Source organism: Rhipicephalus sanguineus, chromosome 10 (genome assembly GCF_013339695.2).
Source record: "Rhipicephalus sanguineus isolate Rsan-2018 chromosome 10, BIME_Rsan_1.4, whole genome shotgun sequence".
Lineage (NCBI taxonomy): Eukaryota > Metazoa > Arthropoda > Arachnida > Ixodida > Ixodidae > Rhipicephalus > Rhipicephalus sanguineus.
The window spans coordinates 117,327,838-117,342,084 of NC_051185.1; the positions used below are offsets into that span (position 1 = coordinate 117,327,838).

The 14,247-nt window shown below is 48.4% G+C and overlaps 1 protein-coding gene across 1 annotated transcript in view; it reads right to left on the bottom strand.

The window, feature by feature from the left end:
- Positions 1 to 6,839: 6,839 nt before the first annotated feature.
- LOC119406685 (uncharacterized) overlaps positions 6,840 to 14,247 on the bottom strand; it is a 123,116-nt gene continuing 115,708 nt past the window's right edge. The window contains exons 10-11 of the mRNA XM_037673416.2: positions 9,570 to 9,801; positions 6,840 to 7,169 (exon numbers count right to left, since the gene is read on the bottom strand). Coding sequence (XP_037529344.2) covers positions 6,840 to 7,169; positions 9,570 to 9,801 — 562 coding nt within the window. The remainder of the gene's footprint in view (positions 7,170 to 9,569; positions 9,802 to 14,247) is intronic.

Consider the following 14,247-nt stretch of genomic DNA (forward strand, 5'->3'; position numbering starts at 1 on the left):
ATACCAAACCATGTCAAAGTAGCCCATTGTGAAGACGTGGCCAACTTTGACGTCGCTCAGCTAGGTCATTGCATCTCTGCTACCCAACGGAGCTCGTACGAGGCTTTTCCCACTGTGAGGGCGCTTCCCGTCGCGGGGAGTCCGTTTCTGGGATAGATGCAGGTGCCCCAGTAGTGTGAGAACGCATCGTCCGTTCATTCTCATAGTCACTGCGTCTCCAACCACGGTCAGTCGTAACAATAGGTTAACGCGATGCTTTGCCCGACATAACGCCTGTATAGGGTCTGTTTTCAAACTAATTTGAAGCACCAGCGTGACTCTTTTTTTTGTGGTTTTTTCTGTGGTAGAATACTCCACTGCCACTCAGAGGGCCCGAGCCCAAATCAAATCCCATTCGATCCTGGGTATTTTTTGCTCATTTTATTTTTTCATGTCTAACCGGTAATTTTTTGTCTATCGGTTACGCCACCGATAGTGACGGCGCTCTAAAAGCTCAATGTGATAGAATGGAAAGGCGGGGATGGAAGCAGGGGTGACTAAGGAATAGACAGGAAGGCAGGGAGGGGTACCAGGTTTCTGACCTGCTGGCTACACTGTGCGGGACTCCGATATAAATGCCGCAATTTACGCTCGTCTCTGGTGCGCCACTCTACGTTAAGGTCAAGCTTGATCCACGTCAATGGTCCATGCAAGAACGCTGGATTATTTCGACGCCAAAACGTTGTATTGGTCGCGTTAGTCGGTTCGCCGAAAATTAATGTTCTACGCGTCTTATGTTAGCGGACGCGATCCGCCAGAACCTAGGCACACACAGCTACGAAGTAAAAGAAGCTCATTAATAAATGTCTACGTCATTGTAGTATAGCGCAAGTACAAGCCTGTGTTCGTACTCTCACCGGACCTAGTGCTTGAGTGCTTTTTTCAGCTTTATCAGAAGGAAAAAATGCTTTGTTGTAGCCGAATTTGAACGGCACATCCACGCTTCATTTCTTTCTTTTAGAATCCGGGATGTCTTGGAGTGCGGGTGCTATTAAAATTGCATTTTCTGAACTCCGGAACAAAAAATGCCCTCACCTCCCCGAAGGGAATCGTGAGGAAATGCGAATGCATTTCTTGCGCCGAGAGTACACGGCGTAGTAATTTTAATGGCGTAAAGCTGGACACATCGACGCGCTCAAGTGTCTCCCTTTTGGGTGCCTCTTTCAACGAACGCTTCCTACGTGCGTTCGTAATCACCTCAGGGATGTTGCCACCGCCTTCAATGCAGCGCAAACCCGTTTAGAACGCGCTGTTTTCAGGCTGTGCCAAGGCAGCACAAACGCTACAAACGCGTTTCAAACGCACTGCATTGAGGCGGTGGCGCAGGGAGGAGAGAGAGCGAACGGCGAGAGAAGGAGCGGCGAAGCACTGCACCTACCCCCTCCTACACCATCTCCACACACGCGGGAGCTCCGCCGAGCTCCCGCGATGCGAGCGCCCTCACACGCCAGAGCGCGCTCCTCCTCTCCACTCACTCTCCGCTACTCCGCCTGCACCACCTGCTGCGGTTGCTAGGGGCGAGGATAAGCGCGCGCGCCCGCAGCTGTTGCTATGGGACAGGGAGTGAGAGCGGAGAGGCGCGCGGACAATGCCGGATGCCTTACATAGCCCGACTAAGAAATGCATTCGCATTTAAAAAAAGAATGAAATCTCGCTCAGAATGGGTTCAGACATTTGTTCCTCAAAGCATAATTTATGATCCTACAAAACCTTCCGACGTCACCGGCCCCCTTTTGATAACTTTCGAAAAACACTAATCGCCAGGAGCGCCATGCTTGTTACCGAGTCAGTACGCTGAATTTAAAGTGAGTCCTCTTTTATTCTCGACCAAGCTGGCGGCCAGCGCCCGTCTGAAGGGTTCTATCAATTTCACGGCTGAGCGCCAGCAAAGAATTCTGCACACGCTGTTTGAAGAAAGTAGAACACTACGCACACACACGCTTATTATACAGAAATAACATGAAAAGAAAGAAAATCCCGCAGGTAATTATACTTACTATGAAGGAGCGGATCTTTCGCAATCACCGTGAACTTGCGAGGGATGAGTGCATCGCATTAAAAGAAAAACCTTCTCAACTCTATTGCAAGTCCTTTGCCGGTTGGTCTTCTTCTGTAGTGACTTAAAATTCACTGCAAACTCCTAGTGAAGACATCTGAAGCCTGATTGTGCCCGCTATGTCGTACTTCGTCCATAAACTGTGCCCAAACTACACCCTCGTCTTTATTAGAGCCACAAAGCCAGCGTTAAGGCTTTTGAAAGACACGCATCTCAAGAAGGTATAACTTATTAAGAAATAGGATTGGGGTAGTTGGCGCGGTTCGGCTATTGGCTACACTTTTGCAAGAAGGCTGTACAGTCGTAATCATTATGAGAGGGCACACTGAAATTACTTTTGTAATCGTAATAGCGGCTAAACGCAGTTGGCAAGAGCAAATATGTTGATTACACGAAATGTTCAAGCGGCAAGGCATCTGTTTCCACTCAATACATGACATTCATGTTGGTTTTGTACCAGTAAGAATTGATTACATCTGAATTCCGTGATTTCTCTCATATTTCTCATGACGGTACTTTATCGTTATTAATCCTCTCAGACGCCATCTATGAAGAACTATCCGTATTCACGTCATATCAATGCAACGTTATTTGAAGGCACTGGATATTCTATTGCAACAAAGATAATGTCATATTACACTAATTTATTCCTGTTAGAGCAATTAATTCTAATTAAACTATAATCAAATCTATTTATACCGAAGTCGTTAAGATCTGTTTTGCATAAATGGAATGAAATCTAAGGCTAGAAATATAGTGCAAATGCATTTTCGGTTATGTACACTTTGAGCAACGAAAAATTATACTTTTGACGTGGCTTGCGAGAAGCGGCACGTTGAACGACTCGTTTAACGCGGTAGTGCCTTAGGCAAAAGGACCATATGTAACACTACACTGAAAAATGGATTTAAGTGAAGACAAATTTATTATGCAGGAGGTTCAATTCATCCAAAGCTTAATGTATCTTGCTCTATCGTAGCCCCTAGTTGACGCAACTAGCAAAAACAAGTGGTGTACACAACTATGTGCATAGCGTCTCAAAAGGGCTAAGAGGTGCACACGAGACAGATAACAGAGGCTGCCGAAATCAAGGATTACCTTAGATCGCCAATTGCTACGTCCACTTCGCTATTAAACAATCAGCTGAGTTTTTAGAATTCTGTAATAATTATTTCATCACAATCTCGTGCCGTGTCGTCATAATCATCTCTCAATATCAAGAGGTGACTTTCTCTCTGACATATGACCACTGTTGCTCCAAGATAATATGGAGCTCAATACATAACCACTTCGGGAGAAGCACACGTCACAATAAAAAATGACACCTAAATGCTTTTACTTCATGCTCCTCTTAATATTCCAAAACAGAAAAAGTCAGACAGAGAATTCTAAGATTGCGTCGATGCCCTCGCCTCAATGAGATTTGCTTACTGCACATATTGTTTGAAAAGATTGTCAGCCACGAGGTCTAAACACACACACACACACACACACACACACACACACACACACACACACACACACACACACACACACACACACACACACACACACACACACACACACACACACACACACACACACACACACACATACACACACAAGGTGAACGTGATGCCGAACCATGTTATATACGAATAGGATGTTAATATGGGGAAAACGATGTTCGTTTCCAACTCAGGCTATCGATAGAGACGTATAAAAAATTTAAATTGCTCTTATCAGACTACAACAACCAGGCCCACCTTTGAAGCTTTCTTCCCACAATAAAAATCCGCAAATTTCTCCGTCTCAATTTACATTAGACTCTTGAAGTCTCCTTCTAGAAAACAGTATCTTATGAGCGCCTCGAGGACTATGGCGTTTAGCTGCCCCTTCCTTTTTGTTTTTTACGGAACACGAAGTAAGCATGCTTATCAGTGGCGGGGGTACTTCTCGTTCTAATGGACTCATTTGTGCTTCTTAACTGCACCCGCTCTTCAATGTCGCTTCTGTTGTCAGTATTACACTCCTCCATAACGCTGCGCAAGAAATTCTCTGAAACGATGCCTGTCCCTTGGACTTTGTTACAGTTAACGAAAACCGAAATGCCGCCCAAAAGGTTCCGCCTTCCTGCCTATCAGTGTTCACTTTGCTTCCAGCTATCTATAATTCGTGTCAATTTTTTTCTTTAAACGCCCACAGCCCCGTTAAGGCAAGCGAAGCCAGCCGCAGTGCACGTACCAGCCCTGCATGTGCACGAGCTCCGACCGAGGGGCCAGTGCGCGTGACGGAGGAAGTCAGCGAGGTTAGAGGCTCGTGATATCGACAGACTCCACGTTCGCCGTCATTCGTCCTCGCTTGCTCTCTTGTACTGGTTCGCTCTATCGGTTACGCCGACGCCAGCAACGCCAACAGTGACGCCGCTCAAAGCAGGAACGGGCGCCTAAGAGCTGCGCTCTAAAACATGACGTAGGCCTTTTCGCAGGCCTAGGGCGCCTTACACAGGATAACTGAGTTGAAGGCCACAGCACCATAGAGACGAGCGCAAGCATGTAAGCAGCGATGCTGTAACAATAAAAAAAAAGAAAGATGATGTGGTGAACAGCGGCACCCACTCATTATTTTTTACCCAGTTAAAGGGCGACGTCTGCCGTCTCAAACGGATCGAACCGGATGTGTGGGAAAGCGCTTTTTAAAGACGATAGTCTTTCTTGTGGAACTTAAACGCAGAAATTTTGGTCTGTCTTTCTGTCTGTCTTTCTGTTTGTCGGCACGTCCCTCGATTCAGCCACTCGGCCAAAGTTGAACCACTTGCCCAAGGGCCAGCCATCGTGAACGGCTGACTAGGTTCATACTTGTGTACATTGTTGATCAAAAAGCAAACATTACGCATATCTGAGGCGCAACATCACTAGGTAAGTATTAGGCGATGTGTTCCTTTAACAGGAAATACATAGATACGCAATTTTAAAGACCTTGATGGTATGCGTTTAACGTTGAGACAATAACGCGTTTATTAAAAGATTGCCACAGGTGAAGTGATCAGCGGTCCAAGCCGAGCAAGCACGAGCGCCAACAACAACCGTCTTCGTCTTCTTCTTTCGCAGGCGTTCTTGTCTGCGTCCTACCATGTTACAAATCACTCCCCCGCGAAAAAGGAGCCATCCTGGCGACCTATGGAACAGGTACAACTGGTGGGTCATAATGCGGCTTCAGTCGATCGACGTGAACACTCTCGCGGCCGCGACGACGGCGGTCCGTAGATGATTGAACAGGCTCAATCATATAGTTAACTGGGGATGCTTGACGTAGGACGCGGTAGGGGCCTTCGTACTTAGGCAGTAGCTTTGTGGAAAGGCCAGGAGCGGAGGAGGGAACGCGAAACCACACCAACGTTCCAGGCGAATACGACTGAGGAGGCAGGTTTTCGTCGTGACGGTCCTTCTGGCCCTACTCGCCCTACAATGTTACAACCCTAGTTTCTTAAGCTGCGCTGAAAATGCCACTGCGCTGAAACTTGTCTTCCTCCGTGCCCTCTGCACAAGCTCATGTTGTGTTTCGGTTTCGGTTCAGTATTGCATTGTACGAATGACAGGGGGCGCCGCTCTGGCATTCGTTTTACCCAGGCGACGTGGAAGTAAGAGAGTTTGTGGAGAGTACTCGGTGAGTGCGGACGTTTCATCTCCTTCGGCGCATCGCGCCAAACAGCGTGTTCGGGCTGGCCGGTGTCCCCACCGGTCGCGTTGGTCACCGCCGGTCTTCGCCTGCCGCTGCGCCGGGACTACCAGCCCGCAACACAGCACTCGTGTTTCCCGACATATTGCCAGATGGCGTCCATATCTCACGCAGCGCCTCTTCTATCGTCTTTAGACGACATTTGCAGCGAAGCACGCAGATACGCGGCCAATTTTTTTTAGAACTTTGGACAATTTATTTGTACCGACTCGCACCGTTCGTTGCTTTGCTAAATGTTATTTGCCTGTAACCTTTGTCAGGATGGTTCTTTCTGTTGAGGGAGCGACAACGTTCTCGGTCGTTCTTTTCCTCCTTTTCGCGAAAGCTGCGTGTGCTTTTCTCTGTATTCATGGGAAACACTTCACGGCTCCCTAAGCGGGCGATACGGTACTTCATTCCTCAGACACTTCTTATCTAGAAAGAAAAAAAATCGCAGGATGTCTTATGCCTTCGCCTTAGATGACTCGAAGGCGGAAGCCGTAAGGCGGAGATATTTTACTGTGTACTTTATATCGACGTCCAATGTTCGCTAGTTCACACTCGCAAATTAACTGTCGCTAATCAACCTTCACTAATTAACTCAGCACTCACTAAATTTGCTTTAATTATCATCATATATATGCCAGTGTAACGAGCTGTCTATGGCGAGACAGAGCTCTAAACGACGTGCTCGTGTTTGTGGGAAAAGAACCACGATGACTTAACCGTCATCGGGACAATAACGAGGCCGTTTATGCATAAAGAAAAATAATCTATTTACAGAGGATGATGGAACTCTAATGATAGTAAAGAAATAGAACAAGCGCTAAGAGTGCGAACGAAAAGTCAACGATTGAATGAAGCAAAGAGTGAGTTTACCGGGGCATAGCGGAGGTCAAGTCCCGGGAGAGGGCTGACGGCTCAACGACGTAGAGTGAAGGCACTCGATGCCTGGGTAGCGTGGTACTTGCGCTGCCAGCTGCGGTCGGCAACGCTGCTCACCACCGGGGTCGTTGACCTTGAACGCGCATGGCTCCTGCCACGCTGCTCACGAATGCTGGCCGAGGCTCTCATTGGTAGACGCGTGGCTCGCCTGGTGGGAACGTCCTGGCAACGTTTCAACCACGCCAGGCCCGAGGTGGTCCCGGTTCGGCCCCAGGTACGAGGATGGCTGGTTTGGCCACAGGTGTTTGGACGGCTGGTTTGGCCACAGGTGCTTGGACGGCTGGTTTGGCCCCAGGTGGGAACCTGCTGCTACCTCGAGTCCGGAACCCGACAGGTCTCTGTTGCCGCGCCCTGGTCCTTCGATCGCCAGCCACGTCTGCCTATATTCTTCCCCTTCTTTTTCGATCTCGTCCCACCGCGGGCCCGGTTCCACCTGTCGTCTTCCTCGATGGTCTCAGAGGCGCGCAGTTCAAACGCGTTTCCCGCGCTTCACTGTTCACTTGGCCCTTCACACACGGCCACTTATCACATCACACATGCCCCTCCTTCGGGAAAAAAGTTTCTTTTTTCTAAAAAAAAAAACTTGGAAAGTATGTTTTAGCCGCATTGACCACTTGTCCGCGCAAGAACACTGTACTGTCATGGTGAACACACGTCCGCAAGAGGTCCACAAGAAATGCTCGAATACACACAGGAAAAAAAACGTTGTAGCACTTCCGTGCAAGCTTATGTTACAGCCTACTCATGAAGTCGGCTCCTACATTCTCTGAGCCTCTAATATGTTGAATGACAAAAGAATACTCCTGTATAGCCAAACTCCACCTTAGTACTCTGCTGTTCAGGTGTTTCGCCTTAGCTAGATATTGCAACGGTTGATGATCCGTTTGTACGACAAACTGCGTTCCGTACAAGAAGATGTGAAATTTTTCTATTGCCCAGACTAGTGCTAGACATTCTCGTTCAATGGTGGAGTAATTGCGTTCTCGGGGCAAGAGCTGTCGGCTGGCGTATGACACTGGATGTAGTACGCCATCGTGTTCCTGCATGAGAACTGCCCCGATACAAGTATCAGACGCATCCGAACGCAGTACGAAGATGCGTTTCGGATCAGGAGCTCGTACTATTGGTCCCGACGCAAGGGCTTGCTTCAGTGTCTTGAAAGCCGCTTCTCTTTCTGGGGTCCACAAAATCTTGTTGTTCTCTCTTTTCTTGGTCAACTCTGTTAAAGGCTGGGCCTTCTCTGCATATCTGGGCATTAAATCACGGTAATATCCAGCTAATCCTAGGAAGGACCACAACTGCTTCTTTGTCTCAGGTCGAGTTGCGTTCGCTATCTTCGCCACTGTACTTTCCACTGGCCGAATAGTTCCGCCTCCTAATTGATGACCCAAGAATACGATAGATTCCACGGCTATTTCACATTTTTGAGGCTTAATGGTCAGTCCGGCTTCGCGGACGCGCTGCAAAAAGCGCCGCAAACTGTCGACGTGCTCCTCCCAGGTCTCTGTAGCTACAAGAACGTCAGCGATGCAGTGGACTACATTTGCAATGCCCTGAAGAAGGGTCCTCATTAACCTCGTGAACACGGCGGACGCTGTCTTGATGCCGAAAGGCATGTATATGAATTGATAATGTCCAGATTGTGTCGAGAAGGCGGTTATCGGTCTAGAAGCCCGATGGAGTGGGACTTGCCAATATCCTTTGGTCAGATCAAACTTCGAAAAGTATTTCTTGGTGCCGACCTCCGTGAACATGATGTCCATTCGTGGTATACGCTCGGCATCAGATATTAAGATCTCATTTATACGTCGAAAGTCCACACACGTACGATAAGTATTGTCTGGCTTCTTGACAAGAACTAGTGGTGAATTGTAAGGAGAATTAGAGCGCTCGATGACGCCAAGCTTCATCATGTCTTTTGGCCAATCTTGACCGGTAGCAATATTCTCAAATCTCTTGAGGTACGCGTCTAAGTCATCCCGGTTCTCATTGAACCTTGGCATAAAATTGTGAGGATTGACGTTAGACGATGCTCGAACCTGTCGGCCTTCGTCAGCTACCACTGACTCTCTAACGCCTTAAGCCTGAGCAAGTTGCAGACGCAGCTGTAAAGACCTCTGAGCTTCAGCTTCAAGTTTCCGCTCGAGCTCCGTCTGCTCCATATTCTCCTTAATTACTTCGCGTTCTGCCGCCCTATCGTCTCCAGCTTGAGCCTCCCGTTCTTCTACCCAAGCCTTGAGCTCAGCTCCTTCTAGCCCCATGCGCAATGCCAGTTTCACTAGATCCGAACTCATCTTTGATCGGTCTTCTATACTCTTAGCGAAATGCACTAACTCCTGCGAGTAATAATGCAATGAACGGCTTCGTCCTGTCGTCTTGGACGCCAATGTAACGAGCTGTCTATGGCGAGACAGATCTCTAAACGACGTGCTCGTGTTTGTGCGAAAAGAACCACGATGGCTTAACCATCATCGGGACAGTAACGAGGCCGTTTATGCATGAAGAAAAATAATGTATTTACAGAGGATGATGGAACACTAATGATAGTAAAGAATTAGAACAAGCGCTAAGAGTGCGAATGAAAAGTCAACGATTGAATGAAGCAAAGAGTGAGTTCACCGGGGCATAGCGGAGGTCAAGTCCCGGGAGAGGGCTGACGGCTCAACGACGTAGAGTGAAGGCACTCGATGCCTGGGTAGCGTGGTAGTTGCGCTGCCAGCTGCGGTCGGCAACGCTGCTCACCACCGGGGTCGTTGACCTTGAACGCGCATGGCTCCTGCCACGCTGCTCACGAATGCTGGCCGAGGCTCTCATTGGTAGACGCGTGGCTCACCTGGCGGGAACGTCCTGGCGACATCTCAACCGCGCCAGGCCCGAGGTGGTCCCGGTTCGGCCCCAGGTACGAGGACGGCTGCTTTGGCCACAGGTGTTTGGATGGCTGGTTTGGCCAGAGGTGCTTGGACGGCTGGTTTGGCCCCAGGTGGGAACCTGCTGCTACCTCGAGTCCGGAACCCGACAGGTCTCTGTTCCCGCGCCCTGGTCCTTCGATCGCCAGCCACGTCTGCCTATGATGATGATGATGATGATGATCCTCTACACATGGCTCTTACCCACTCTGGGGGATTGGCCAAGAATTGTAGATATGAAGATTTAAAACTACTAAGTTAACACAAAAGACAAGCACACATAAAAAGAACTAGTGCAATAATTATTTCTACATTCAGCACAGACTTCTCATCCTAACTAGAAATTAGAATAATGAAATTACTGTGGTACCGAACGTCTTCTTTTTTATTGATTTTTTTTTCTTATTGATTCATTGCTATTATCGGAACAGGTTTGCATTTAAGAACTTAAAAACACATTCGTTTTGTTTCCTGAAGGAAAGCAATTACGGCATCAAAAACATTCCTGTGGCTGACGCCCAAATCCGAAGCACCGAAGGTGAGAATAGCGTCTATTGTTAAAATTATCCCCAGCTTAGCACAATGAGTTTCAAGAAGTCTTTTTCTTTGTAATATATAGCGGCGACACGATATTCTTCCCCTTCTTTTTCGATATCGTCCCACCGCGTGCCCCGATTCCACCTGTCGTCTTCCTCGATTGTCTCAGAGGCGCGCAGTTCAAACGCGTTTCCCGCGCTTCACTGTTCACTTGGCCCTTCACACACGGTCACTTATCACATCAAAGCCAGTGATTCTTTCGCTCGCGCTTGTATAGCTTTCGCTCCCCTAGATGTCTGTAGGCCGGGTAATGCGAACGCCACTTTTTTAAGTACTCTCCGAGACGCTCTGACGAAGCTTTCTGTGAAGTCTGCTAAGCCAGGGCATCGCCTTCCTTATCGTCTTGGTTTCACGCTTTCGCAAAAACGAAGTGAGAGTGACGCGAACGCTGGCTTTTTATTATTTCTGTCTTTATTCACTTGACTCTTCTCATGAGGCAAGTATGGCTTTCGCCCTAATATCTGCCTCTTACAGCGGCTCTGAAACGTTTTATGGCAAAAGCCCTGGATGCCTCATCAAACGCGAAAAGTGACAGTCGGTGTCAACACAATTGATTAAAAAATCATGTGGTGACGTCAACATATGACGTCATCATTACGTCACAATATTGTGACATCATAGTGACGTCGCAACAAGGTGACGCACCCCGACCTCACTTGATGACGTCATGACATCACAACGCTTGGTGTAAGGTGGAATGATCCCGGATGTACCGCCAAACCACGGGAGGCGCACAAAGCTTTTGGGCGGGGGGGGGGGGGCGGATGAGATTAATACAATTGACTGAGAAGAAAAAAGATAGCTCGCGCCTTCCATTTGCCTTAGGCAAATGCTTAAGGGACCATGTTTAACTCTCGCTTCACTTTCCGAATGCCCCTTAAAAGCGTGCTCTTCCAATAGATGAGTTTATGCGAGGAGAAGCCAACTTGAAAACAGCAGGAGCTTCCCTGAGATCAAGCTCGCACATTTTGAATGCGTAGGAATAGATGGAGTATTCGGAGAAACATGTGTATGTATACGTATGTATACGTTGGTGTTTGTTCTATCTTTGTGGGTTGCTCCGCAGAAATTCAGTCAAGGCACATCTGAACTCAGTTTCTTTTAGTAAAGAACTTGGTTAACTGTGACTGTAAACTGAATCTCGAGTACCAGGCTATCGTGTCCCTTGGCGAGCTTCCCTACCCTAGAAAGCGCAGTAGCGGAACATCCACAGTCACGGGACTTCAGCAGAAAGGTAACGTGTGAAGCCACTGGTACAGCGGCCCGTCATTGGCGACTCTGGCTCTGGAAGTAGACTTGCCGGCAATACATTCGGAGCCGCGTAGCGGCACGACGTAGATTAACCCCTCCCACTCACCTCCCCCCCCCCCCACCCCAGACACGGGCCAACCAATGACACTGGCAAAATAACTATGCCTATGCGGCGCCAGGCCGCACCTTTCCCTTTCATTAACGTTTTGGCGGTGATATGACGTCACACGTAAGGTTTCTGGTCACGTGACGGCGAACGGAATGGCGCTACTGCGCTTTTCAGGGTATGGAAACAAGCAGTCCCGTGATCCGCCGCTGTGGCCTATTGGTTATGGTGATTGACTGCTGACCCGAAGGTTGCGGGATCGAATCCCAGCCGCGGCAGCCGCATTTCTATAGAAGTAAAATGTCAGAGGCCCGTGGGCTTACGCTTAGGTGCACGTTAGAGAACCCCAGGTGGTCGAAATTACGGAGCCCTCCACTACGGCGTCTCTGACATCGTGGATTTTGAACGTAAAATCCATCAATTATTATACCGGCTGTCCCGTGAGCAGTCGATCCCAGACTCCGGGGGGAACGGGATGAGCAGCTGCGCTCAACTTTACAGGCTAGACTATAGTTAAACAATATGTCAGAAAGAAAAGGCGAAGGCTCCTGAATGAATGCGAAAATGTTAGAGTAGGTACCGATTTCAGCACGAGCGGACGTTTGAGTTAAAAATGAGACTTGCAGTAATAATTTGCGTGTACGCACTTTGTGGTGAAGCACTAATACGGCGAAGCACAAGAAAAGTGTGCGGGCAGTGCGGTCCCAGCAAAGCCCACTTTCTCCCCCCGCCCCCTTACACACATAAAGATAGCTTGTTTTGTAACTGCCGAAGAGCGGAAAAATGTGCCCGTTGACGGAAAAAAATTTCCGTCAACGGGCATCGAACCCACGACCGCTCGGTCCGCAATAACAGATGCCGGGCGCGCTATCCACTGCGCCACGGTCACAGACTCTAGAAGCTTTACAAACGCGCCTTTTATATCTACCACTCTCCCGGTCGGCGGGGTGGTGTTGCTCTCTGGGAGCGGCAAAGTAAAGTAATTCATCACTACTGTGGCCTCCGCGATTAGTACCTGCAACGCGTTACACATTAGTCCCATTCGGCTCGTTTTCAATAGAAGTGCAATTTTGTCAGTGCCTTAACACACCGCGATGTGGCGACCTTAACGCAAGCGTCGTAAAAGCGTCCGCCTCGCTCATAGCATCATGCTAATCAAACCAAAAATAGCTCTGCGACGCGCGCCTGCCTCGCCTGGCTGTAACACCGCGTTTCCCCCCCCCCCCCCCTACGCGCTCGCCCAATGCCACCTAGAGGGCGCTGGCTCGCCCCGAGAAAAATTGCGGCCGGGCTAACGGGGCGGCACGACGCGCTTTGCGTTTTCCTCTAGTGCAGCCGTGGTGTTCAATCACATTTTAACATGCCGCAGGATGGCGACCAAGTTCTGCGTCCTATATGCCACGCTATTCTGGCTATCACAAGTCGTTCTCTGATTACGCTTTCACCGTTAACTACTACAGCTACCACAAGGGTTGCTTTATTCGTTGAACATGGACGTTAGTCGTCGGCATGGAGATGTACCACCAAGCATCAAAGTGGGTGCATTCACGTTAAACGGTGCTGTAGCTGCCAGACATCAATATACATTGTGCAAACTCTCTTTTATAAATGTACAGTAAACATTCAGTTACATCAATAAGGGCACGTTTTACTTTCGTGTTATTCCGATTCCTATGACGGAGGGGTCAACCATGCTTTTTTGTCAATATTATGGGTCTTTTGTGCGCCGCTTCATGAAAAACCAGCTCATCAGTACATATTAAGTACGTTGTTTGATAAAGTGCAAGCGCGCAAATGAATGTCAAGATGCGCACCCTCATATTATTTTTTTTAATGTCGCGCGGGCCTTGACGTGATGACATGGCAGCACATAATATAGACGTGAAACTACATGATCTACTTTATGATGCGCAAACGCGCTCATGTGCGAGCGCCATCTGCTGCGGTGTTTACCTAAACGTACACACACTCATCCAGCGCCGTCCACGCGATCGTGTGTTCATAAAACCGGTTCGCAGATGATCGTTGTGTCGCCACATTTCGACGATATTGAACAATACCGTATCCTGATGTCTATGCGTGCGCGTGATATTATAATACGTTGAAAAGTGTGCAGCTCTACGAAAGCTTCGGAAAAAATATTTTGACGTAAGGCCTCATCCTGTATAGCGACCGGTGCCACCTATTCCTGATGATACTGTATTAATCGACTTGTTTTATTTCTGTTTTCACAGGGAAAGCTGTTATCACGTCGCAATGGCAGTGGGGTAGTTGTCCGCCGCCGCTGCCGGTGTCCGTATCCACTATCGCGCGAAAAAAAAAAAAAAACAAATGAAAAAATTCGGTCTCTCTTACTATCATCATCAACCAAGCAATAGCACCTTTAACAGCTGGTAAGGTTCCGTGCCTTCAACCTCGCTTTTCAAGATGAAGCGATGGCCTTAAAGGGCCCCTGACAGCAAAATTTTTGTTGGTGACTTTTTTACTGAAATTTGTAGCTTTGTGTCTGGCAATCCCTAAGTTAAATCGTAAATGCTCTAGCGTATCGTATAACTAATTCTAGCGTAGTTAATTGTGACCATTTTAGCGTCACTTCAAAACGCCCGCCTAAAAACCACAAGAAACTAGCACCCCATGCGGGGGAGCGTCAG